The sequence below is a fragment of the Jaculus jaculus genome, chromosome 16 (assembly GCF_020740685.1).
Source record: "Jaculus jaculus isolate mJacJac1 chromosome 16, mJacJac1.mat.Y.cur, whole genome shotgun sequence".
Taxonomy (NCBI): Eukaryota; Metazoa; Chordata; class Mammalia; order Rodentia; family Dipodidae; genus Jaculus; species Jaculus jaculus.
Window position 1 is genome coordinate 37,553,438 of NC_059117.1, and position 27,860 is coordinate 37,581,297.

The window sequence follows — 27,860 nt, forward strand, 5'->3', positions numbered from 1 at the left end:
TGAATGTTTACACAATGTAGCTAGAGACACAAGCCAGCCTGGCTTGGACTGCCCCAGGTCACCAAACAGAGGCCTCAGGGTCCCTCACCTTCAATCAATTTAAAATTCAAAGTCAGGTTACAGTTCTAGCTATAGGAAATGACTTTGTGCTTAAAAGGCCCCGATGAAAGAAGCTCTTGGGAGAGCTCAATCAGCGCCTTGCCTATGAAGGGGACAATAAAGAACAGAATCCTGGCCAAAGTCGGAATGAAATGAATGAAAGTTTCATCCTGGACTTGCTGAAGCTGTTCAAGGTCAGGTGCTTGCCAAGTTTGACCCTCCTCCCTACCACACAATGAGAAGGGGCCCTCTCCAAGTACACTTAGGGGTCCTCAGACTCTATGTAGAACCCGGAAATGGACCAACTAGCTGGAAAGAGCCCATCTCAGTGTAATCAAACCAGTTGAAGCAGAAACTACTGATGAACAGAGACACAAAATGTGGCAGGCCACACAAGGCACCAATCAGCCAAGGAAAGGAACGAGGCCTCAGCACATGCCCCAACACAACACGGATGAGCTTTAAGACAGCATACTAAGTAACATACGCCAGCATAAAAAGGCAACTATTATATGGTTCGACATACAGGAGAAGTCTAGGATAGTCAAATTCATGACAGAAAGAAGACTGGACATTTACAGAGGCTAGAAAGAGGGATAATGGGTGGAGGGGGGGGATTAATTGCCTAATGGCTACAGAGTTCTGGTTTGAAATGACAGAAAGATTCCAGGAATAGGGCTCGAGAGATGGCTTGGCAGCTAAGGTGCTTGCCTGTAAATCCTAAGGACCCAGCTTCAATTCCATAGTACCCACTTAAGCCAGATGCACAAGGTGGCACATGCATCTGGAGTTGAATGCAGACCCATTCTCTGTCTGTCTGTCTGCTTACAAATAAAGAAATCAAATATAAAATTCTTTAAAACAGGGATTCCAGGAATAGGTGGTAGGGCTGGCCATGTAAGTACGAATATACTTAATGCCACTGAATTATACAAGGAATAACAAACTTGAAATTTTCATGTGTTTTTCCACAATGAACAAAAGCAAATCCTACAAAGCAGGAATCAGTCTGAGCAGTACTCCAAGAAACACAAAGCACAGCAATCTTTCACAGGTGATAAAAGTATTCTGACTACAGCCATAACATTGCTGGCCAAGGGCTCAATTTCCAGGAAGAATTACAGACCCCAAGGATGGAAGTGGCCCTCCTGCTAGGTGATCGGGAGTGGATGGTGGCCCCTCTGCACCTTGGCTGTCTCAGGTTAACTATTGGTAACAACGCCCTCCTCACAGGGTTCTTTCTGGGTGTGAATGAGCAGTTAGCAAATGCCCACAGCACAGGTAAGTGCCACACAAACCCTGCAGCCAGCCTTTCATGGTCCTTGTGAAGCCCATGAAACAAAACCACTATGCACAGGAATTGTGGGCCATCGAACTGGGTCACAGGTACTCTCCCACACCACTCCTGTAGTTAGAAGACTTCAATGGCCACCCCATCTCAACTGCTCACTCATGCTCCTACCAACTTCCCCTTCCCTTCTTCCCATTGTACCTTAAACATGCCAGCACATGCCCACATCTCACTGACACATGCATACTCTCCCCGAACAGTGGCTTCTGGGAAAAGAGGTTTATTTTGGCTTATAGGCTTGAGGGGAAGCTCCACAATGGCAGGGGGAAACGATGGCATGAGCAGAGGGTGGACATCACCCCCTGGCCAACATAAGGTAGACCATAGCAACAGGAGAGTGTGCCAAACACTGGCAAGGGGTAACTGGCTATAACACCCATAAGCCCAACCCCAACAATGCACTCCCTCTAGGAGGCATTAATTTCCAATTGCCATCCGCTGGGGAATCTAGCATCCAGAACACCTAAATTAATGGGGGACACCTGAATCAAACCACCACACTAGCTCAGCCCTTTATTTACTCATCACCTCCTCAACAGAACACAGATAAACTACTTGTTCCACATATTTCATGGCTGGATCAGTGCCCAGCCCACAGGAAGGGTTCAAGAAGCATTGTAAAAATAAATCAATAGACAAACCCTGTCAGCAGTTTTCCCTCCTTGTCTATTTGCTTTAATGACTCTAGGTGTGTGCGTGTGTGTGTGTGCGTGTGTGTGTGTGCACGCATGTGTGTGTTTGTTGTCTATGTGTTTGAGAGAGAAAAAGATCATGACTATATGGAAGATGGAGGAAAAATTCAGCTTAGTAAGTAGAAGGCAAGTATATCTTCCCAGTGTGAAGTTCAGCACCTTTGTGACTTCTTAATAAGCCTTCAAAGGCATTTTGCAGTTCCTTCCCACATCTGCAGGAAGATCACATCTGCCCTTTTTTTTCTAAAGAGCTGAGACAGAAGTCTAGGGCTCCAGCTATGCCCATCAGAAAGATGATGAAGGTCACATTGCGAGAGGACACTATAAAGGGCAGCAAACTGGCAGAGTGGCCCACGCGTGCAGGAAGAACTATGTCATCTACATCAAATAGGTGCAGGGGCGGAAAGGCCAGCGGCATGGCTGACCCTGAGGGTATTCACATCACTGGACTAGGATTAGGCAAAGGCTATGAAAAGATCTTTAAGCAACATGTCAAGTCTTGGCAAGTAGGATAAGTTCAAATATAGGGAAGAAACAATTGAGATGTAGGAACAAGGAAATCTTACACAACTTCAAAGAAAGACTGTTTCCAGGAGAATAAGTGAGGAAATTCTCTGGAGAGTTGCAAAGAGGTGACAGAGACCCCAATAAGCATGCACAGAAAAGGCACGCAAAGCACACAGCTAGGTGTGGGGGTGAGCGGCTGTAACCCTCATGTTTGGGAGGCAGGGTCAGAAGGACTGCAGCAAGTTTGAGGGCAGCCTGAGCTCAGAGCAAGTTTCTGAGCAGCCCTGCCCACAGAGTGAGACAAGACTTAGGAAGGAAGGAGGGGAAGGGAGAAAGAAAAGGAGTGAAGAGGAGGAGGAGAGGAGAAGGAAGAGGAGGGAAGAAAAAGGAAGGCAGAGGGGGTGAAGAGAAAGGGGGGAGGGTACTTCAACTTTGGCTCCCTGACCAGGTCTGGGAGCCAACAGCGCCAGACAAAGGGAAATAGGGAAGTGCCAACTACCTGATCATTGCAGCAGACCCTCAGCCCCACCTGGAGGAGATGCTAAGGTCACTAAGTTCTTTCACTAGCTTTATAAAGATATTTATTTATTTATTTATTTATTTATTTATTTGAGAGAGGGAGATATATACATACACATATACACATACATGTACACACACGCGCGCGCGCGCACACACACACACACACGGTGAGAGAGAGAATACTCAGGCCGGAGCTTCCTAGACACTGCAAACAAACTCCAAACTCCAGATGCATGTGCCACCTTGTGCATCTGGCTTTATGTGGGTAATAGGGAATTGATCCTGGGTCCTTAGGCTTCACAGACAAGTACCTTAACTACTAGGCCATCTCTACAGCCATGCACCACCCCCCTCCCATTTTAAAACATACTTTATTCTTTCACTAGCTTTAAATACAGTTTTTGGAACTGGCAGGTCTACAAGAGGCCTATTTTAGGCTTCCTACAGCCTCTAAAACCTAAGCTATTACAGTCACTGATAGATCTCAAGATGACTTAGGGGCTCCTCACCAGAAGCCCTGGGCCAGCATACACCTCTCCAAGCAGAAGAGAGCCCCTCAGAACCCTACAGCTTCTGGACCAGTGGCTGCCACAACCATGAGCTGCACCCACCACCACTAACCCCCTACCCCCACCTTCTGGCTCCTCAGGAACTACAGCAGGTAGCCCCACTCCTGGGACTGCAGCTACTCTGGCGAAGTCCTGATTCACCAGCCTCCCTCTGTCCTCTGGGAGCTGGGAAAGGTCCCATCTGCTTTGTGCAGCTCCAGAAGCATGACTGCGCATAACCCAGCATCTGCCAATCCCTGCACAGAACCTAGGGAGGGTATTCACCACAGGACCGCTCTAGCTGATACAAAAAGCTCTGGCATCAAGCAAGTTGGTCCCTAGTACCAAGAGAAAGTCCCATCACCATGCTATAGCTTCAGGACACTGCCGACCCACACCACCAGCATAAGTCTCCACCACAGCTGGCTGCACGTGGCTGAGGGCATTCTGAGATCGCCTGCAGATCTAGGGCTGCTGTACCTAGGACACAAGCTCCAACACCAAGCCTGATCAGCCCAAGGGACCTTCATGTCCAGGAATAGAGAAGCCAGCACCGCCAGCCTGCATGTTCCCAGTACACAGCCCAGAACATGTAAGAAACATCTCCACCATTAACTTCTAACAATGCATGTTGGCATCACAAGTCCTGTGCATTCAGGCGGGACCTGGAGAAGGTTCTAAACCCAAAAGTCCATGAAAGGGGCAATCTTTACTACAAGAACTGGCACCCACTGCAGTTACTCCAGGAGACCTAGTGAAGGTCCCCTTTGTGTTCTAAAACCTCAAACCACAGTTCTCAGAGCAACAGGGCTCAACACCACCCATGTCCATCTTATAGGACCTGAGGAAGAACCCCTCCATCCTTCCCTGTGGCTGCTAGTACCTCAGGCCCAGGTATGGCCCATGTTCATCCTGAGAGTCCTGAGGCAGTCACCTGCCCCTTCTGTGACTCAGTAGCCATGGCTACTGATGCCACTACCATTGGTGTCGCATACATTTGTGCAGAGTATCCTACCCAATTCTGTGCCTCCAAGGCTGTGGCAGCTCCCACTGTAAACCCAGTGCCATAGGAATTGGACTGAGTGGAGCCTGAAGACACAGGCCTTTGAAAGCTCAAGGTCACCATAAAGATATGCAAGTACTTTCATGAACTTCTGCACTCTAAACCACTAAGATACTAAGAGACACTCCTTGGAGGCCTGCTCCATGGGAGGGAATACATCTCTGATACTGAAAACTTAAAATGGGATAGTCGTGAGCCCTAGGGGTGTAACATCTGCTGCTGTCCGGCTAAATGTATATACTATGCTTATCAAACTGCCCAGTAAGCACTTCTCTTAATGTTCATGCCTATATATTGATGCTACTCTCTCTTTTGGTTGAAAACCTTCTCTTTTCAGATGGCATTGACATTGGGACAACTCAGAAGGCACCATGGTGCTGGAAAGAAGTGACAGGAGTGCTCAGCACTGCAATATCTCTATCACACTTTCCAAGGCTCAGGGTCCATTGCAGAAGAAGTGGCGGAAAGAATGTAAGAGCCAAAGGAAGGGTAGGACTCTTTACAATGTGCTCCCCCTAGACAGAAAATGGCCTGAATATCCATGACCTCACAGTGCCTGACACTACCTACACAAGACCATCATAATAGGAGGAAAAGATCATGACATCCAAATAAAAGAGAGACTGATTGAGAGGAGGAGGGGATATAATGGAGAATGGAGTTTCAATGGGGAAAGTGGGGGGTAGGGAGGGCATTACCATGGGGTATTGTTTATAATCATGGAAGTTGTTAATAAAAAAAAAAAAAAAAGGAGACACTCCTTGGTAGCAACCAAGAAGGAAGAAGTCTGCAAATGCAGGCAACCTGATGAAACCAATGGCCCATCCTGAAAAAATAAAACTGCCTACAAAAGGTACTTCAAACAAAAGATACTAAATGGGGCTTGGGAGATGGCTTAGTAGTTAAGGTGCTTGCCTACAAAGACAGAGGATCTAGGTTTGATTCCCCAGTACCCAGGTAAAGCCAGATGCACAAAGTAGGACATGCATCTGGAGTTCATTTGCAGCAGCTGGAGGCCCTGGAGCACCCATTCTCTCTGTCTCTCTTTTCTGTCTCTCTCTGCTTGCAAATTAATAAAGCTCATTTTTATAAAAAAGGTGCTTTCATAAGGCATGGTGGAACACACCTTTAAATCCCAGCACTTGGGGGCAGAGGTAGGAGGATTGTCAAGAGTTCGAGGCCACCCTGAAACTACATAGTGAATTCCAGGTCAGCCTGGGCCAGAGTGAGACCGTACCTTGGAAAAAAAGAAAAGTACTTCAATAACTCTTATGAAGAGATGCTCAACAATCTAAGTACCAAAGGAATATGCCTCAAATATTAAAACTATACATGAAAGCTCCACAGTAGATGTCCTACTAGGTGGAAAAAAGCTCAGTGTTTTCCCCAAGATGATGAACAGGACAGGGTGACTACATCACACTCTTAATACGGCGCCAGAAGTCTTAGCAAGAGCAACTGGACAAGAGAGAGGACATCCGAATCAAAAAAGGAATGAGTTGGACTGGAGGGATGGCTTAGTGGTTAAGGCACTTGCCTACAAAGCCACAGGAACCAGGTTCAATTCCCCAGGACCCACATTAGCCAGATGCACAAGGAGGCACATGTGTCTGGAGTTCATTTTCAGTGGCTGGAGGCCCTAGAGTGCCCATTCTCTCTCTCGCTCTCACCCTTTTCTGTCAAATAAATAAAAATAAAATAAAATAAAATAAAATAAAATAAAGGAATGAGCTAAATTATCTGTGATTGCAGATGGCATCACTTTACACAGAGATAAACTGAAATACTGCATCCAGCACTGTTAGATAAGAACAGTGTATAATGACACACATGTATGTGGAGGTGATGAAGAAACCCATTACTGTGCAAGCTACTCCAAAAATTTGTTTTTTAAAAAAGATGTTAGTATATTAATGCTACTCTCACTTTTGGTAGAGAACCTTCTCTTTTCAGATGGCAGTGACCTTGGGATGACTCAAAAGGCAGCATGGTGCTAGGAAGAAGTGACAGGAGTGCTCAGCTCTGCAATATCTCTAGCACACCTTCCAAGGCTCAGGGTCTATTGTGGAAGAGGTGGTGGAGAGTGTAAGAGCCAAAGGAAGGGTAGGACTCCTTATACAACTTGCTCCCCAAGACATAAAATGTCCTGGATATCCATGACCTCACAGTGCCTGACACTACCTCCACAAGACTGTCATAATAGGAGGAAAAGATCAAGACATCAAAATAAAAGAGAGACTGATTGAGAGGAGGAGAGGATGTGATGGAGAGTGGAGTTTCAAAGGGGAAAGTGGAGGGAGGGAGGGCATTACCATGAGATATTGTTTATAATCATGGAAGTTGTTAATAAAAAATAAATTTTTTAAGATGTTAGAACTTATAAACTAATCCAGTAAAGTGGCAGGATGCAAACATTACTATAAATAGGAAATGTTTATGTACAGCTCTGCACATGACATCTAAACTACATCCTCCAACGCTCAGAGAACTGCTCAGAAGAGAAGACAAGGAACATAAAAATGCTGTCTTCTGGCTAAAAGTTCACTCTGTTCTTGGCCTCACATCAGGTGGGATTTCCTGCACATGATTGAACCTGCCAATATCTCATCATAGATGAGGAAGAGGTCCATGAGACTCCTCCCCTCCCAGAGTAAACAGTGGGAACTGTTGTTTGTTGGGAGGGGGGAGTCATGTCCTTTACAGGGGAAGCCACTAGAGGACTGTCCATTCTCTGGTAAATAACCTCCTGTCTATGATTATGCAGGTGACCCTAACTTAAATCAGTGGGTCAAAAAAAAAAAAAAGTATGGAGCTGGAGAGATGGCTTAGCAGTTAAGGCGCTTGCCTGCAAAGCCAAAGGATCCCAGTTCGATTCCCCAGGACCCACATAAGCCAGATACACAAGGGAGCACATGCATCTGGAGTTCATTTGCAATGGCTGGAGGCCCTGGAGTGCCCATTCTCTCCCTCCCTCTCTCCCTCCCCCAGCCTTCTCTCTCTCAAATAAATAAATATTTTTTTCAAGTACGGAAGTAAGATGGGGATCCAATGGTAAGATGAAGGATGTTATTGGGAAAAGAAGGGGAGAAGAGAGGGCAATTGGGCAGGTAATTGGGTAGTAGGATTAAAATGCATTGTATACACTATGAAATCCTCAAAAATAAAAAAGGAGGGCTGGAGAAGTGGCTTAGCAGTTAAGGTGCTTGTTGGCAAAGCCAAAGGACCCAGGTTCAATTCCCCAGTACCCACATAAAAGCCAGAGGCATGAAGTAGCACATGTGTCTGGAGCTTGTTTGCAGTGACTAGAGACCCTGGTGTGCCCATTTCCTATCTCTCTCGCACCCAAATATTCTTTTTTAAATAGAGGCTGGGGAGATAGCGCAGGGCCTAAAGTACTCAGCCACACAAGCATGAGGACCTGAGGGCACAGAGAAGCTGGTGCAGCGGTAGGCACCAGTAATCTCAGCGGCAGGGAGGCAGAGGTAGGGGTGCCTGAGGATTGCTGGCCAACTAGTCTAGCTGAACTGATGAGCTCCAGGTTCAGTGAGAGACCCTGTCTCAAAAATTAAGGTGAAAAAAATAAGGTAGAGAGACTGAGGAAGACACTTGACGTTGGCCTCTGGCCTCCACATGTACACACTTGTGCCCACATGCGTATGAACATGCATATACACACGTACACTAAAGAATAATGTTTGAACAGATGCTTATGCTCATGACTTTGATTTGCTCATAACACATATGCAGGAAATGAACTACTATAATGTAGCCGATAAAATGCACAAATAATAAGACTCTAATTTTTTAAAACCTGCTTAAAAGCTGAAGAGATTGCTCAGTGGTGAACAGCACTTTCCATGCAAGTATGAGGGCCAGGGGAGGCCTGAGAGACCACCTGAGTTTGATCCTCAAGACTCACATAAACAGCTGGGCACAGCCACATACATCTGTAACCCCAGTCCCGTATGGGAGTAGGAACCCCAAAATTGCCTGCGCTCATGAAAAAATGGCAAGCTCCAAGATCAGTAAGAGTCTCTGGCTGGGTGTGGTGGCACATGCCTTTAATCCCAGCACTAGGGAGGCAGAGGTAGGAAGATCGCTGTGAGTTCAAGGCCACCCTGAGACTACATAGTGAGTTCCAGGTCAGCTTGGGCTAAAGCAATATCCTACCTCAAAGAGAGAGAGACAGACAGACAGACAGACAAACTGTGGCTAAAGTAACAATGAACAGAAGAAAGGAGTACCCAAGTAGTACTCCTGCTAGCCACTAACGTGTGCACTGCCACACAAGAGCCCACAAGGTGACACATGGTTACATACATGTGTAAGCATCACAGACACAGAGAATAAAAAGTAATAAAAAAATGAAACCCAGTTTTTAAAAAAGATTGATATTTGGCTTTTATCCGTAAAGATTCTGCCCATGTGCCAGAGTATGCCAGTCAGACACACATCACACTGGCCATTCCTGAGTGCTCTTTCTGCCATTTGTACAGAACCCCGTCTTCCATCAGGGCACTGGAAATGGGTTCGGTCAGGTCCAGTTAAGATCTCAGCTCCCGCCCACTTTACCATGCAGACCACAACTCATGATTACAGTGGTGACCAAAAGGAGCCTGCTGTGACTTTGCCCCACGGAAATCATAAGTCATTGTTGAAATGGACCCTAAATACCAAACAAACAAGCTGTTCTCAGCTGATGCACAACAACTTGAAGAGAAAAGATTCGGCCTAGGCCACCCCAAGACTCCACCGCTTCTCCATCCGGGTGGCAACTTCCCGCTCCTGAGCCAGCAAGGCCCGGAGGAACAGCCCTACCTTGGGCCAGGGAGCAGAAGCTCACCATCTGAAGGCCCGAGGCCGAAGCTGAGAAGGTCAGCAAAGGACCACAGAACTGTGATTCATGCAGGCCCCCCAGGAACCCTCAACTGAGCTACAAGCCAAGGCTAGGCTGCCTTCCCCTGCAGACCCACCAAAAGGGCCACCTTGCTGGGGTTCTGTTTTCCAGGATGGTGCTGCCACCTTTTGGAGGCTGAGAGCTGGACAAATCTAACCTGATCTTCTGTTAGGAGCGACCGTCAGAGGACAGTGGGAAGATAATTACCTGGGAAAACTGGCAACTTATTTGACTATGTGGAACAACCCTTAGAGGGAATTCTTCCACATTTCCTTATCTTCACAAGCAGCCCCAGAAGTTCCAGTGTCTCCCCGAGGACAGTGGGCCCCTATCTTGTGCGATACTAGCTGCTTAAAGTGCAATGGTCGCCCTGCAGCAGGAGCCACTGGGCCCAGTGAGGGGGAAGGCCAGCCACATTCTAGCGTAACGTATTACTTTCGAATCTCATATGCTTTGTATGTACTAACAGCGTTCAAGAAATAAAAGCATTAAAAGTCCCAAATGAGCAGAGAACCACTTCAACCCAGCAGTGCTTCCTGGCCCCAGGGAAATGGATTCTACAGCTGCGTGTGGGCTGGGAGTGATGAGGAGCAAGACGGCCAGGGCTGATTGGCAATGTTTGCATGGGCCCCGAGCACCTGGACCCAGCCCAGTGTCTGTACAGAAAGCATGAACCCCAGAGAGGTGGCAGTCCCCTGAACCACACGCACATTAGTACATCTTTTGACTCTTGGACTAACTAGTCCATGACTTTTCTATCACAGTGTAGAAAGGCCTAGAAGAGGCAGTGAGCACAAACCCATTCTGAGAAAACACTACAGGAGCAGAGGTAGAAGGATCGCTGGGAGATCTAGGCCACCCTGAGGCTTCATAGTGAATTCCAGGTCAGCCTAGACTCGAGGAAGCACTGCAGGGTGGTCAGACTGGTTTCCACATCTCCCTGGAAAGAGATATTGGCACATTGAAAAGAGCCAAAAGAGGACAGTTAGCTGGCCATTGCAGGAATGTTAAGCAAGAACTACCCACAGAAACAGATATATATATTGACAATTAAAGCTTTAGTAGCTGAGGTATGTTTCCCAAAGGGTTTTGATTTACTGGCAACAGCTACAGTTAAAAAGAGAAGGAATGTGTGTTCCAAACCAGCTGCACGCAGGAAAATTAGGTTTGTGGACGTTGCCTCCAAACTCCCTGGTATTGCTTGCCTGACATTTCAAGGAGTGGGAAATTTCGTCTGTTTCTCACTTCATAGCCAGCTTCCCCCAGGATCGCTGTACCAAGCCCAGTGACCAGGGTTTAGTTTCCGAACCTGCCTTCTAAAAAGTCCTGGAATTCAGACTCGGCTGCTGCCTCTTTCATCTGCCTGGTTGCCCCTCCGCCCTTCCATGGGGACCCTGCTTTCACCCTTTGAAATACTGTGAGCTGCACAACACAAAGCAGAGGGCAGGCAGCTGATAGCAGACTCTTCCCACCGGCACCTGGTAGGCTCTCATCCCTGCACACCTGCAGCCTGGACGTCACTGAGCCATCCTGGCTTTATTCAGGGCTAAGGAGCCTTGGACTACAGGGAGAGAGACTGACTGCATCCAGCCTGCTCTGAGCCATAACTCATCTCTCAGCTAACTCTGGTCATTGCACTTTCCTTAGGGATTGGGGGCTCATTCTGCCATTAAGACCCAAGGAACATTATGTTGGGGAGTCATGGAAGACATTTCTCCCTCTTAAGAGTTGTAAATAACAAATCAAGCCTGTGTTTGGACCATGTTGTCTTTAATGCCAATATTAGGAACCAAAAGAACTGGGGGTGTTGGGACAGCATCAGGTGGAGGCTGCCCCCAAGGTCCCTGCAGCTGCTAAGCCAGTCATTCAGTGAACCAAGTCTCCTTCCTCAGGAGATAAGAAATTTCTTTTGCAAGTAGACACCCTGCCTACTTACTGTCACAGTTAGTCTGAATGGAAAATGTTCCCCATAGACTCACTTGTTTGAATATTTAATCCCCAGTTGATGGTGCTGTTTGGCAAGGCAGTAGAGCCTTTGGGAGTAAAAGCCTTGCTGGAGGAAGTGTGTCACCATGCGCAGGCCTTCAGGTTTTAAATTTAGCCCCGTTCCTCTTCTCTCTACTTCTCCTCTGCTGATGTGATGATGTGACTCCAGCTTTCTGCTCCTGGCTTCCCTTCCCTGCGTGACAGACTTCCCCTTGAAACTATAAGCCAGTAAGCTGCTTCTGGCTGAGTATTTTGTCTCAGCAACAAGAAAGTAACTAATACATCCTTCTTTCACAGAAGGATGAGAAGCACAGAGAATCATAAGCCAGTGAGTGACCCAAGGACACAGATAATAAGGACAGAATGAGAGCTTAGCTCAACAACTTAAGCACCATCCAACTTGAGGCTTAACCTTCATCTCTCCTTTCCCTCCTCAGTCTCTTCTGTATCGGGGATCTGCCTGCTAGGGAATCAAGTAGGAAGTTTAACCAAAACTGCCTGAATGTATGGGGCCCATACATTCCAACTACCACACCCTGTCACTTTGGACTTGAGCTGGCTCAGTATACCATGACAAACAATATGTGGTAGATAAGGCCATTTCTGCTCTTGACAGTCAGGAAGAAAAGTGAAAGATGGAAAAACAGAAGTCCCAGTTCCCCCACATCCCCTCCAAGGAATTGTGTCTCTGATGACCTAACTTCCCTCCTCCATCCTATGCAAGTTCTACGGCCTCTCGGCAGCACCCCAGCCTATGCACCAAGCACTCACCCATCAGAGATGTTCAACCTGGAGCCAGGGACAGAAAATTCTAGAAATCTCAACTATATACCCTGAGGTCTCCATTTCTAATTTACAGTGGTCTCCTCTTACGCTGTCATGCTTTCCACGGTTTGTTACCAATTGTCAGTGTAGTCCAAAAATACTATATTAAAAAATGTTAGAAGTAAGCAATTCACAAGTTTTCAATTGGATGCTGTTGTGAGTAATATGCTCACCTCTCCCACAGACACATGAGGAACGTGAACAATTCTTCACACTGTGCAGCCATCATGCCTATGCTGCTGGCTCCACAGTCAGCTGGGAGCCATCTCAGTTACCAGAGCCACTTGTGGGGTCACATTGCTCATGTTCAAGTAACCCTGAATCTACCTAATAAAGATCCCCCCCAAAGGGCAGTGATGTAGCAATTTGGATTTACCAAAAGCTCTACCATGCTTTCTTTAAGCAACAGAGTGAAAACTTGGGACTTAATAAGGAAAGCAAAAAGAGCATGTGCTCAGACCAACAGTAAGACAAATGCACCAGTGAAATTGTGGGGAAAAAAAGTGCTATCAAAATAAAAGAGACTAATTAGAAGAGGGAGGAGATTCAATGGAGGGTAGATTTAAGAAGGGGACAAGGGGGTAGGAGGGGGAATTATCATGGCTTATTGTCCATATTTACGGAAGCTGTCAATAAAAAGTTTTTAAAATTACGCTAATTTAGTTGTCAAATATCAAGCTGCAAAAGTTATGGCCATGGTATGTATAAGTAGTCAGTTGTTCATGTCATTTCGTTTTGTTATATGGGCATTATAAGAAGAAGACATGGTGGTGTACCTTCAATTCCAACACTGGGGAGGCAGAGGTAGGGGAAACACTGTGAATTCAAGGCCAGCCTGGGACTACAGAGTGAGTTCCAGGTCAGCCAAGCTAGAGTGAGATCCTACCTTTTGTGGGGTTGGGGGTGAATACAGCACAATAAGATATTCTGAAGGAGAGAGACCATAGCTGTATAACCTTGATTGCATTATTATAGAATATTACATAATTTTGGTATATGGATCTATTTTATTAGTCTCTCATTATTAAGCTCTTACTATGCCTGGTTTCTAAATTAAACTTTTAGAGATGTACAGGGGGAAAATAGTATATACAGGATTGGGTACGACTCTCAGTTTTTTTTTTAAATGATTTTTATTTATTTGTTTGAGAGCAAAGAGTGACAGCAAGAGAGGAGTGAGAGAGAGAGAGAGAGAGAGAGATCAAGACTAAGGGCACTCAAGGGCTCCTGACACTGCAAACGAACTCCAGACACACATGTCACTTTGTGCATCTGGCTTTACGTGGGGACTGGGGAGTCGAACTTTAGTTAGTATACTTTGAAAGCAAGCACCTTTAGGTGCTGAGCCATCTTCCCAGTCCATATCCTCAGTGTTACCCCCACACACACACTGACTTTGGACAGAGTCTCCTGTCACCAGGTGGGCAACTGTCGTGAAAGCCCTTCTGTCTCCCTGCTTCTCTTTCTCGCTCAATCGTAAATTTCAAGAAAAATCAAAAGTGGGGAGGGGACACTGGACAGATGGCTTAGCAGTTAATTCATTTGCCTGTGAAGCCTAAGACCCAGGTTCAAAGCCCCAGTACCCATGTAAGCCAGATGCATAAGGTGGTGCATGCACCTGGAGTTCATTTGCAGTGGCTGGAGGCCCTGGCAGGACCAATCTCTCTCTCTCAACTAAATATAAGATATTTTTTTTAATTAAAAAAAGAAAGAAAAATCAAAATTGGGACCTAAGGCTAACTGTATGTGATTACAAAGTGATTAGGCCACGCTCACACTGTGACTTTCTCCCACATCTGCATCAGGCTCTACCATATTCTCTTGGTCGCACAGAACAACCCAGGGAGATAGGAAGGAAAGGTGACTAAGCAATTACAGATACACAACCTTTGAGGCTGTACAATTAATTAACTGCCACCGGGGCACGTGGTACAGCAAGCCTGGGAGCTGAAGAAAGGAAGGAAGCTGGCACAGGTGGGCAAGGTCATGCACCCACCCCTGGGAGCTTTCTTCCTTTTCAAGCTCTGGCATAGCAACTGGGCTAGAAAAAAATCAAGTGTTCAGTGGGCCCGGCCTTAAATCCTGAGTCCAGAAAAACTAATTTCTGAGTTTCAGGATCTCTGGATGTAAGATGAAGATGAAGCCATTATCCTTTCAGCCCAGCGGAGCTCAGTGGGCTGCAGCCCCAAGGCCTGAGCAGAAAAGACAGGCGCAGGCTAGGAGACCCAGGCAGTGCAACAGGCTTGATCCTACACAGCTCAACTGGAGGGTCGGGGGAGCAGTTCCGAGGGGTGGCTGTGAAGTCTAGGCTGAGACACGAAGCAGAATTGGGAATTAGCCAGGTGAAGCAAGCTGTGTGGATGGAAGGAGTAATGGAGCCTTCACACAGGTCTCAGAGGGAAGACAGGGCCTGGAGCATGAAGTCCAGAACAATTCCTGGGACTCACTGACCAGCCAGTCTGGGCTGATTGGTGAGCTCCAAGCCAATGAGAGAGCTTGCCTTAAAAAGAGGCGGGGCAAGGGCTGGGCATGGTGATGCATGCCTTTAATCCCAGCACTCAGGAGGCAGAGGGAGGAGGCTTGCTGTGAGTTCAAAGCCACCCTGAGACTACAAAGTAAATTCCAGGTCAGCCTGAGCTAAAGTGAGACCCAACTTGGAAAAAAAAAAAGGGCTGGAGAGATGGCTTAGCGGTTAAGCACTTGCCTGTGAAGCCTAAGGACCCCGATTCCAGGCTCGGTTCCCCAGGTCCCACGTTAGCCAGATGCACAAGGGGGTGCACATGTCTGGAGTTCATTTGCAGAGGCTGGAAGCCCTGGCGCACCCATTCTCTCTCTCCCTCCATCTGTCTTTCTCTCTGTGTCTGTCGCTCTCAAATAAATAAATAAATAATTTTTTAGAAAAAGAAAAGAAAAAGAAAAGAGGTGGGGCTGGAGAGATTGTTCAGTGGTTAAGGTGCTTGCCTGCCAAAGCTCAAGGACCCAGATTCGATTCCCCAGTACCCACATAAGCATAAGGAACATGTAACTGGAGTTCATTTGCAGTGGCTAGATGCCCTGGAGCACCCATTCTCTCTATCTGCTTCTCTCACTTTAAATATTTTTTAAAAGAAAGGTGGGTGATACTCATGAGGATAACACAGACACACACACACACACACACACACAGTATCCAAATATGAACATGCATACACACATACAACACATACACATGCAATTAAAAAACGATGAGCTTAAGCCAGACATGACAGTACCCACCTGTGATCCTAGCCCTTGGAAGGCATAGGCAAAGGAATGGAAAGTTCAAGACCAGCCTGGGCTACACAGTAAAACTATCTCAAAATAAATCGAAATTTACTGCCATGCAAGGGGTCTAAAAGCACACACCAACACCAGAACAGTAGCACACAGAGGTCCAGCCAGCCTCATCTAGCCCTTGACCTCGGGATGCCCTCGCATTAATCTCAAAAGTCCATGCTGCCCCTGAAGGAGAAACAAAGAGCAAAGGAACATAAAGGAAAGGAGCTCAAACTTTGAAAACCATTGACATGATGGAGTGCTCGGGAGGGCAGAGCCAAATGGGGTGACTGACTGTCAAACCCTCTGCTGGCCTCAGAGAATTTGGTTCTGCAGAAAGGAAGGGCATTTTCAAGTTTGCTGCAAGTTTTCACTTTTCAAAGAAAGATATGAGTCCTCACCCCCTTATCAAATAAGTGCTGACAAGATGAAACTCGTGAGGGTGACTGCAACACCTTTCAAAAGGTCAGAGAACCAGAACAAAGAGTACCACGGTTTAAATGTATATAAGCCACGTAGAATTTGGAAGCATAAATATGACTGAGGAAATTTTTTAAAGTATTTCAAATAACTGTGAAGATTTATCACTGCCATGCCATGGCTTCATGGGATATCAGTCTCCCAATAATTAATCGGGAGTTCAGCAAGATCCAAAGTTGGAATTGCTATACAGACACAGACCGATGTAAGCTGTTACTTAACTTAGCTTTACAATAGGATAAATTATAAAGTGGGAAACGCCTTTATGGTAACAATCAAGTCAGTTCTCAAGTAGCCAGAAAACCCCACAATGGTGCCATAGCTGGAAAATAGCTGGCACCAAGAGCCAGGCTCAACGGGAAGGATATGGAGTGTGTTCTCCAGGGGCCACTCACATCTAGACATTTACTCAGGAGGAGAGCATCAAAGACCACCAGTCCAATTGTCTCACCTCTCACTGAGGATATTGAGGCTAACAATGGTGGTCCCCATAAGTTATTTACCAGGAATTAAGTTCCCCCAACTCTAGGAACGAGAGGCAATTATCTAGTGGCAGAGGTGGGCTGAGGTGGCTGTCATACTTAAGACAGTGACAGGTAGTAATGACAGAAGCAGAAAACTAGAGTTTATTGCAGAATAATGTTGACTATGATAGCAGTTAGCTTCTTGTTGCTGAGACAAAACACCAGACCAGAAGCAGCTTATGGAAGGAAAGGGTTTATTTTGGCTTCCAGTTTTGAGGGGACATTTCATTATTTCAGGGAAAAGCATGGCATCCTGTCTAGCCAGGGCATCACATCTTGTCATAGCAGCTGGGAGGCAGCAGCTAGAAAAGAGCTAACCATCAACACCCAGGGTGCTGGACTAAAAGGCCTCAAAGTCCAGCCCCAGGGACGCAGCTCTTCCCACAGGGCTCCACCTCCCAAAAGCTCTACTAGCTGGGACTTAAGCATGAAGCTTCAACAAGCACAGGAGGTTATAGAGGACATTGTGCACAGATATGTAAAGACTAAAACATGAATCTGAGTTATGAGAATTTTCAATAAATTTGTTATTTTTCATTAAAAATAGAAGGCAAGTATATGCTAGATCTTAGAATCATTTTCAGCAAGAATGTTTAAGCTAAATCTAGAGAGCCCACTCAAGGCAATCGGCTCTAATATTTGGAAGGTTAATTCCCATGGAGTGCTCACAAATGCTAAGTGAATGGTATATGTGTATACATGCATGTGTTTTCAAGGACAAAATGAAATTTGAGATGTACACACATTTCTCAGACAATAAAAAATTTAAGGGCTGGAGGGATGGCTTAGCAGTTAAGACACTAGCCTGCAAAGCTAAATGGAACCAGGTTCAATTCTCCAGGGCTCATGTGAGCCTGATACACAAGGTTATGCATGCTTCTGGAGTTTGTTTGCAGCAGATGAAGGCCCTGGCACATCCATTCTCTCTAATATGCACCCCCCCTCCCTCTTTCTCTCTTAAATGTAAATAAAAACTAATTTACTTTTTTTATTTCAGTGCTAAGAATCAGTCCCGGGACTTCAAGCAGTCTACCACACCCGCAGCTCTAATACTTGGATTTGTCAGGGCTTAAGTAACTTGTATTGTATACATGTGGCAACTTATCTAAATAATCTGAAATAAAAATGACTGCAAATAAATCCTCGAGGACATACAGTACCTCACTGCCATGCCCATGGCCAATTCATATCAAGAGCATCTTATCAGTCCCAATGGAGTTATAAAAGTTCAAAGATAGCAGATGGCACAGACATGACTTTACTGCTGCAGCATGAAGAAACAGGAGTGCTAGCCTTGTGGCTATACAGCCCCAGATTAGAAGCATTGTAGCTCCGGGCTGGAGAGATGGCTTAGCTGTTAAGCGCTTGCCTGTGAAGCCTAAGGACCCCGGTTCGAGGCTCGGTTCCCCAGGTCCCACGTTAGCCAGATGCACAAGGGGGCGCATGCGTCTGGAGTTCGTTTGCAGAGGCTGGAAGTCCTGGCGCGCCCATTCCCTCTCTCTCCCTCTATCTGTCTTTCTCTCTGTGTCTGTCGCTCTCAAATAAATAAATAAATAAATAAAATTTTAAAAAAAGAATTGTAGCTCCCTTCCCTTCCTCTGTAGCAACATAACAAGAAGAGTCGATCCTGTGCTAAGACACCTCTTGAGGTTTTTCTTAATATTTTATTTGAGAAGAAGGAGGAGGAGGAAGAAGAAGAGAGGGAGAGAATGGGCATGCCAGGACCTCTAACCACTGTAAACAAACTCCAGACACAAGTGCCATCTTGTACATCTGGCTTATGTGGGTACTAGGACTCGAGCCTGGGTCCTTAGGCTTCGAAGGCAAGCACCTTAACCACTAAGCCATCTCTCCAGCCCAACCTCTTAAGTTTTGAGTGGTTACATTTCTTCTTATTTGCAGTGTTGGGACGGGAGCCCAGGGCCCCACCCATGCTAGCATGTGGTCTACCACTGAGCTACATCCCCGGCCCATGACATGTACTCGTGACCATGCTCCTAGTGTCTCAGCTCCTGCCACCCCTCCTCTACCACCTCTGTGGTCCACAGGGTCCCTGAAGAATCTTCCTGGGTGGTCTGAGCCCTTTCCAGGAGCCTCCAGGTAAGCAGTCCTAGATCTTCCCACGTGGAACAGGGCATGCTCCATGCATCACCCGGCAGCATCCCCACTGACAGTGGGATTCCTGCCTCGGCTATCATTCCAGCCACTTCTACCGCCACCAACTTCTCCTCAGTCACATCAAGAAGGATGTAGAGGAAAGATTAGGAGTCTAGAACCAGGAAACGCTGGGCTTCGCCCCAGCTCTAGCACTCAGACTGAGCTCTGTGTCTGGGAACAAGGAACTTCACTTTCTAGAGCCTAAGTTCCCTGAAGTATAAAAGTAATAAAGAGGAACTGAGATGACAAGTATACACTGCCCAGAACATAGTGGGTGCCTTGCAGGTGCTCTGAGCCTACCTCCTCTCTGTTCCCCACTTATAACTGTTTTCTCCTACAGCTATGCACAGACCTCCTAATCCCCATGTGCTTCCTGTTGGCAATAGCTTCTATACCTGAATCATGAAGAGTGTTTCAAAACCCTATATTGGGAAATGTGATTAAACAGCATTTGCCCAACTATGGTTCTAGAAACAGAAATAACAAGACTGCAAAACAGAGTTAAAAGTGGGCTGGGTAAAGACTGAGGAAGCAAAGAACATGTCCTGGACTCTCCCTGCCTTTGTGGTCTCCTTCCCCAGTGGAAAATGCCACCAGCAAAAGTGTCACTCAGCAAAAGAAGATGGAGATCATTCAGTCACATTCTAACTTCAGATAAGCACAGACTTCTCTAGCATATCCAAATACGGTGGTAGAGAAGGAAAATACCTCTCTAGCAAAAAAAAAAAAAAAAAAAAAAAAAAAAAAAAAAAAAAAAAGCTATAGAGGAAGGAAACTAAGATTTCAAGTGCCAGAGTTAGTGACTGTGCCTTCTACCTGGTGGGAGCTGAGAGCTCTCTGGCCAACAGGGAGCCCTCGCTGATGTCTAGCAAGGATCAGGAGGCAGCCAATACATGGCCCTGGTTTTCCACCTCCTTGAAAAGGAGGTGGTTTCAGGAGAGGAGTATAGCTTTGAAGACTAACATTATGTATGCAGTTTATACAAAATCTTCCCTCCAAGTGCTTTACAGTATGTGTTCTATGGCATTTTTATTTGTTAATTTTAAGCATAATTAGTTTAATAAGTATATATTTCATATAATCCTAAGAATACTACTGTCTTTGTTGGAGGGAGGATATTCTTTTGGTAGGAGCTTTTTTGTGTAGGAGGGAAGATTTTGTTTGTTTGTTTGTTTGCAGTGCTTAGGATTGAACCCAGAGTTTCATATATGCTAGGCGAACTCTACCACTGACCTATATACCCCAGTCCTAAGAACACTGGAAAAGATAAGCTATACTAAAATACAAGTGACTTTTCTCTTGAATCACTTATACTGGATTTTCTGCCTTAAGAGGAAAGGGATAACAAAACTACACATGAAAAGCACATATGGTACAGCATAAACTGAAATATCATCGCAATTGTATTATTGCACTAGCTTCTTAGTTGGACTCCTGGCATCTCAACCAGCTTCCAGAAGATTCCTTCTAAAAAGTAAGTCAGAGCCATCCTATGCTTCAGTTGTTGGACACCAAAAAAAAAAAAAAAAAAAAAAAAAAATCAAGCCAGAATCAGTTAGAAGCTTCCTCCCAGCTGGCTAGCTTTCCTTAAAAGCTATGCAGGCTGGTAGGGAAAAAAACTACATCAACAGTCCTACCCAGAGTGGATCATGCATGCAACACAACCAATCAACCAGGAAAGATGTACCCACTGGTGCACCAGTGGCATGACTGTTACTGCTCTCCGGCTGGATTTGAGGATCGTACCGAGTACTGGACACCCGTCAAAGCCAGTGGCCGGGGAAGTCGGGAAAGCCACTATTGTTGTTTAGCTGAATGTGCCCATCAAACAACCTTCTAAGTATCCACACCCATACATTAGCGTTACTCTCAGGTTCGGCCAGAGAAGCTTCTTTTGTATTGGGTGGCAATTAGTAGGGAGAGCCAAAACCTTGTCAAAGTGCCAAGAATAAGTGACCGTTCAATGCTCAGCTGTAAATGGGGCATCTATATCGTCCCCTCTGAGGCTTGGGAAACACTGTGGAAGAGGGGTAGGGAGGAATGTAAGGCTGGAAGAAGCGGGAGGAGTGCTTTGGAGTGCTATCTCCTGGACGTGAAGTGACCATTACGAATGTCATAGTGAATGTCATTATCTATACAAGATCTGCACAATATTGATCCACTTAATATTCCACATAGATGATAGAAATGAAAACAAAGAAATTAAAGTAGAGAAACTAGTTAGAAAGAGGAGAAGGGATTTAGTGGAGGGGAAAGGATAAGGAAAGGGGGACAAGAGAAGCTAATGGGAGGGAATTATGATCAAAACACATTATATACATGTATGAAAATTAATAAAAAGTTTTTAAAAATTAAGAGTCAGGCTGGGCATGGTGGTGCTCGCCTTTAATCCCAGCACTCGGGAGGCAGAGATAGGAGGATCACCATGAGTTCAAGCCCACCCTGAGACTACATAGTGAATTCCAGGTCAGCCTGAGCTAGAGTAAGACCTTACCTTGAAAAAAAAAAAAAATTAAGAGTCAGAGAAGAGGGAGGGGTGCTGTTGGAACAGACTTCCAGATATGACATGGTTATCACGCTCATGACTCATAGCAGCTGTGATTGCATTCGGTCACAGATGCTCATGAGGCCTCTCCCTGAGAAGTGATTGGCAGTTAATGGTTACTGGGGCAGGGGGAAGACATTTTCTCCAGTGCCATAACCACTGGAAAATGTTTGTGCAAGTAACCCCAATTAAGCCAGTGGGTCACAAAAACAGAAGGAAAGATAGCAAAGTAGAAATGGGAAGAAGAGGTTTGATAGGATGGAACAGGAGAAGGCAATAGAGTAAATATGATTGAAATAAATTACATTCACATATTAAAAATGTCACAAATGGGGCTGGAGAGATGGCTTAGCGGTTAAGCGCTTGCCTCTGAAGCCTAAGGACCCCGGTTCGAGGCTCAGTTCCCCAGGTCCCACGTTAGCCAGATGCACAAGGGGGCGCACGCATCTGGAGTTCGTTTGCAGAGGCTGGAAGCCCTGGCGCGCCCATTCTCTCTCTCTCCCTCTATCTGTCTTTCTCTCTGTGTCTGTCGTTCTCAAATTAAAAAAAAAAAAAATGTCACAAATGAAAAGTCAGATCCTGTCACTGCTCAGAATCCTCTAGTGATGTCCCACCTTGATCTGAAAGAGAGGCATTCTTTCCTCTGAGGTCCTGAGGAATTAAGCTCCCCCTGGAACCCCACTGGCTGACTCTACTGCAGTCAACCTAACCATAGTGAATATCGCCGTCACCCAGGGTGTCTCCAGCTTGCTGTGCCCTTCCTGTGCCAGGCCAACTTCTCCAGATGCCCACCAGCCCCACTGTAGAGTCTTATCACTCACCCCCTCTGCTACAGGCTCCTCCAATCCTGAGGTCTCATCATCCTACTGCACGTTTTACTTAATCATATATTTGTTACCTCTCTCCCTAGGATTTGAGCAAAAAGTACCACATTTTGTTCACTGCGGTATTCCCAGGGTAGAGATGTTGCAGTCAGGTTCGCATTGCTGGTAGAAATCACCCAACCAAGAGTAGCTTGTGGGAAAAAAGAGGTTTGTTTTGGCTCACAGGCTCAAGGGGAAGCTCCACGATGGCAGGGGGAAACGACAGCATGAGCAGAGGGTGGACATCACCCCTGGCCAACATCAGGTGGACAATAGCAACAGGAGAGTGTGCCAAACACTGGCATGGGGAAACTGGCTGTAACACCCATAAGCCCGCCCCCAACAATACACTCCCTCCAGGAGGCATTAATTCCCAAATTTCCATCAGCTGGGAATCTAGCATTCAGAACACCTAAGTTTATGGGGGCACCTGAATCAAACCACCAAGTGGAGAACAGCACACAGGATTCACTCAGGAAAATCACTTGCTGGACACTCAATATAAGGCAGAAATAAGGAAGAGTGGAGTGCACAGCGTTTATTAAAAGTCAAATGAATCAATGTGAGTTTTTCTTTAAGACGTCCAAGTTGAAACAGCTCTTGCATTGACACCCCTCACTTGCTCTCTTCCTCATCAAAAAAGGGGCTTGCGAACTTCCTGCTTCTGATATTAATATTCAAAACTTTGGGGGCTGCAATTGTTGGTAAGCACTTGCCTAGTATGTATGAAGCCCTGGACTCAATTTCCATCACTGGAGAAAAGCAAAACAAATAAAAGCAAATGCCAATTCTGCTATAGGGTGTGGTGGCACTGACCTATAATCCCAGCACTCAGAGGCTGAAGCAGAAGGATCATAATTTTGAGGTCAACCTGGGCTACACAGGGAGATCCTATATCAAAGGCAAACAAACAAACAACAAAATAAAATAAAATAAAAATGAAGAGTCGAATGCACCCTTTCCACTGTTGCCAATTTTATCAAATCATATTGAAGAAAGTACATGTTGTTTTCCTATCATAGCATGCAGCGCTCCCAGGCATCCCACCCTCAGGCTAAGAATAGTCAACACTTTCTGGAATAAAGAATGTGTGACGGGCTGGAGAGATGGCTTAGCAGTTAAGCGCTTGCCTGTGAAGCCTAAGGACCCCGGTTCAAGGCTCGTTTCCCCAGGGCCCACGTTAGCCAGATGCATAAGGGGGCGCACGTGTCTGGAGTTCGTTTGCAGTGGCTGGAAGCTCTGGCGTGCCCATTCTCTCTCTATCTGTCTCTTTCTCTCCCCTCCCTCTGTCACTTTCAAATAAAGAAAGAAACAAACAAAAAATATTAAAAAAAAAAAAAAGAATGTGTGGCTGGAGAGACAGCTTAGTGGTTAAGGTGCCTGCTTGCAAAGCCTGAGGACCCAAGTTCAATTCCCTAGGACCCACGTAAGCCAGATGCATAAAGTGGCTCATGCTCTCTGCCTCTTTCTCTCTCAATTAAATAAGTAAAAATAAAATACAAAAGAATGTGCTTCTGTGAAATTTAGGCCCAACTGGGCTGGAGAGATGACTCAGCGATTAAAGGTACATGCTTGAAATTTAGGTACAACATTCAATCAGCACTTTTTTGGCAAAGTTTCCATCCAACACCCTGTTAACAGAGGTCCAACCAAGCAACTGTTAGGAGAGAGATTTGTCAAGATCCAAAATGAGGACGAGAATGTTCAGTACCTGTCCACCGAGTCTTGGATGAGCTGTTGCAGGTCCACCTCCTGCTTCCTCAGGGTTCCAAAGGAAGAATGGCTCTCCACCAGGCCTTTGCCTCCAACGTTCAGCTTGACCTTCCCAAGAGCCGTCTCGATGGTTCCACTTACGTGGTTTTGAAACTTGCCCTCGTATTTCACAAAATCTGACTCCACGACCACTGGAAAGAATGGAGCAGAGGACTCTGAGGGCAGAAGCGGCCTCTGTGGCAATGGTCAACAGCCTCCCAGCAGCCCCTTGGGAAGCAAGAGCTCTGTGGGTGAGGGAAAGGAAGACAACAGCGCCCCTCCCACCTACACACCAACTGGCCTAGAGCAGAGCCCCTGAACCAACCAGGGCTCCAGGCCTTCAGCGTCCCTTTAGCCATCATCTGTGCAAAAACAGAAGGGCTGAGAGGTGCATTGTGCTGGGGGAGGGCAGAAAGGAACTAGCAGGGGACGACACCCACATTCCTGGCTGCAGGTGTACACTCGAGAGGAGTGTCGTGGCACCTGGCAGGTGGACCACCTGGGCAGTCCTTGGGCATCCTCCCTTCCCATCTCCAGCCAAGGACAACAATCCCCTGGCCTGCCTTACAATCTTCAACCCAATAATTCCCCTCAGTGTTTACATGCCCCTGCCTCACCTCCAGCCAAACATCCAATTCCTGATCGTGTTTCCTTGATACAGTCTCCAGATATGATGTATTACTTCTCATTGCTGGGAACAAACCCCTGAGCAGAAGCAACTAGAGGAAGGAAAGGGACTGATCTGGCTTAGTTCTGGGGAAGGGGGGAAGCACAGAGCAAAGCCAGGTAAAAAGCCCTCAAGGCCCACCCCCTGGGACCCACTACCTCCAGCAAGGCTCCAGAACCTTCCCAAATAGCACCACTAGCTGTTACCAAATGTTCAAACACATGAGCACACAGGGGACATTTCACACTGAAACCAGAACATACGCCCACCCACTCAGTCATCATCCGGTCACCATCTTGGAGCATTAAAGGCTCAAGACTCTCCCTCCTTCCTGACTTCCCACTCACTGAGGAATATCTATCATCCCTGAAACCCAGTTTGAATCAAGTCAGCTAGGTACTGCCTTGCTCCTCATCTGACCACATCCAGGTGACTGCTTTCAGAATGCGTGTAGGACCTGCCCTTTGATCTGGGCCCTCACAATTAATATGACTAATGTGATGAGCTCATGTGTGAACTGCCAGCCTTAGGTTTCTACTGTGTCTGTCTGTCTGTCTATCTATCTATCTCCTACCTACCTAATCATTCCTCCCCCCCCCACCCTCTGTGTGTGTGTGTGTGTGTGTGTGTGTGTGTGTGTGTGTGTGTGTGTGTGTGTTGGGTGCTAAGGACTGAACTCATGGCTTCACGTTTACTGATCACATATTCTACTAGTGATCTACTTCTCCAGCTCCCTGTTCTTATTTTTAATGTAACCAGGTACAACCACAAAGATACATTGGGAGCCTGCTGGGAGCTTTACACTCAGCCTTCTCCATGTCCCTGATTCAAGGCTCTCCTGGGCTCCTGACTGAACCCTTCCAGGGGGAATTTAAAGCTACCTGGAAACTGAATGTCTACACACACACACATACACACACACGCACACACACACACCCTTTATATATCTCTCCAGTCAAGAAAATCAACCTTTTCACCAGGACTATAAAGTAACCACCATTCATTAATTGACAATTTATGAAAGAGAGTCATTTCCACCAGCGTACAAAAAAAAAAAAAAAGCTATGGAGGAGATGCCCTCAATTCAAAGTCTTTCCTGCCTAACACCCTGTGGAGCGCAGGCACTTTGGGAACTGCTCTGGGAAGCAGCACGGAGCAGGTGATAAGAGCTTAAGGTTCTTCACTCTAAAAATTACTGCTGAGAAAACATTGGATGAGGTTTTCGTTTTTAGCTCCTTGTTTTGGTTTTGATGCAGGAAATGAAAGTTGGGGCCTCACATATGCAACCCTAGGAAACCTTGGGTAACACTTCCATCCTCAAACCTTAGATTTTCGTGTAAAATTTAGAGGCAAACAATACCTACCTTATGAGTCTATTGCCAGTTATACAACAAGTGCTCAGTCTATCCACTGCTATGCAGGCGCTGAACCTATCCATTAAGTTTAGATCACAACATTTTTACCCGATAAACAGGACAGTGAAAGGTTCTACAAAGTGCTGCACTGACAGAAATTCTATCTTCAGGACACAGTTCTGGTCTCGTGAGTATTGCTACCATAGTTAGAAACTCTGTCCAAATATGAGTGAAGGGAGGAAATTTTATTTCGGCTTATAGTTTCAGAGGGTTTCAACCAACCATGGCAAGGTGACGCAGTGCACAGCAGCAGGAGTGCGGAGCAGAATCTGCTCGTCACACCTGTTAGAAACGAGTCTAAAGGGGCTGAAGAGATGGCACAGCAGTTAAAGGTTCTTGCTTGCAAGGCTGGATGGCCTGGGTTCTATTCATCAATGCCCAAATAAAGCCAGATGCACACAGTGGCACATGTGTCTAGAGTTCACATGCAGGAGGCCCTGGTGTGCCCATTCTCTCTATCTCTCTCAAATAAATAAATACTTGTTTCTTAAATAAAGGACTGAAGGCTGGAGAGATGGCTTAGTGGTTAAGGTATTTGCCTGCAAAGCCAAAGGACCCAGGTTTGATTCCCCAGGACCCACGTAAGCCAGATGCACAAGGGGGCACGTGCATCTGGAGTTTGTTTCTAGAGGTTGGAAGCCCTGGCGCACCCATTCTCTCCCCCCCCCCCCCGCCTACCTATTTCTATATCTCAATGTCTCAAATAAATAAATAAAATTGAAGAAAATGTAAAATTTAAGCCAGGCATGATGGCACACACTTTAAAAAAAAAAAAAAAAAGAACTGAGCCAGGTGTGGTGGCACACACTACTCATTCCAGCACTAAGGAAGCCAAAGTAGGAGGATCACTGTGAATTCAAGGCTAGTCTGAGACTACATGGTGAATTTCAGGTCAGCCTGGGATAAAGCAAGACCCTACCTAGAAAGAGAGAGAGAGAGAAGAAATGAGTCTAGGGTTTGAGAATGACTGCATAATCCAAAATAAAATGGCAAGGTGTGTTTACTTCTTTATTTACTTATTTTTTTATTTTTTTTATTTTTTTGTCTTTTTATGTTTATTTATTTATTTGAGAGCAACAGAGAGAAAGAGGCAGAAAAAGAGAGAGAAAATGGGCGCACCAGGGCCTCCAGCCACTGCAAACCAACTCCAGACATGTGTGCCCCCTTGTGCATCTGGCTAATGCGGGTCCTGGGGAATTGAGCCTCAAACTGGGGTCCTTAGGCTTCACAGGCAAGTGCTTAACTGCTAAGCCACTGATTCAGCCCCATGTTTACTTCTTTTTAAAGAGTTCAAGCAAGCACACACACCAGCAAGTACTCTGTTGGCTATTTTATTTATCTCCTAAAGCAATGGTCCTATGCCTGCGCAACCTCACACTCTTACACAATTGGCTAAGATATAAAATCTAAATAAAACCTAAACTAAAGGAACGGGAAGCTGAGGGACCTGTCACCACATGCAGAAGCAGGAGCTTTGCCTTCAAGGACTGATGACTGCTGGTCTTGAGGGGAAGGGAGCTCCCCACAGAATGCCATCCCTCCAGGATTGAGTTTCTCTAACTTTTTAACCCTTCAACAGAAGAGACAACATCTCTGTCTTCCCTCCTCACCCCCTCTCATTTCTCACACACTAAAATAGGAAACAGACTGTGTGGCAGAAACCAGAGGCCAGG

General features: G+C 46.1%; 1 protein-coding gene across 3 annotated transcripts in view; it reads right to left on the minus strand.

The window, feature by feature from the left end:
• The window catches only part of Gsdme (gasdermin E), a 74,983-nt gene that overhangs the window by 30,206 nt on the left and 16,917 nt on the right, over window positions 1-27,860 (minus strand). For all 3 annotated transcript variants that reach the window (XM_004652804.2, XM_045135694.1, XM_045135695.1), the window contains exon 3: window positions 24,065-24,257. In XM_004652804.2, coding sequence (XP_004652861.1) covers window positions 24,065-24,257 — 193 coding nt within the window. The remainder of the gene's footprint in view (window positions 1-24,064; window positions 24,258-27,860) is intronic.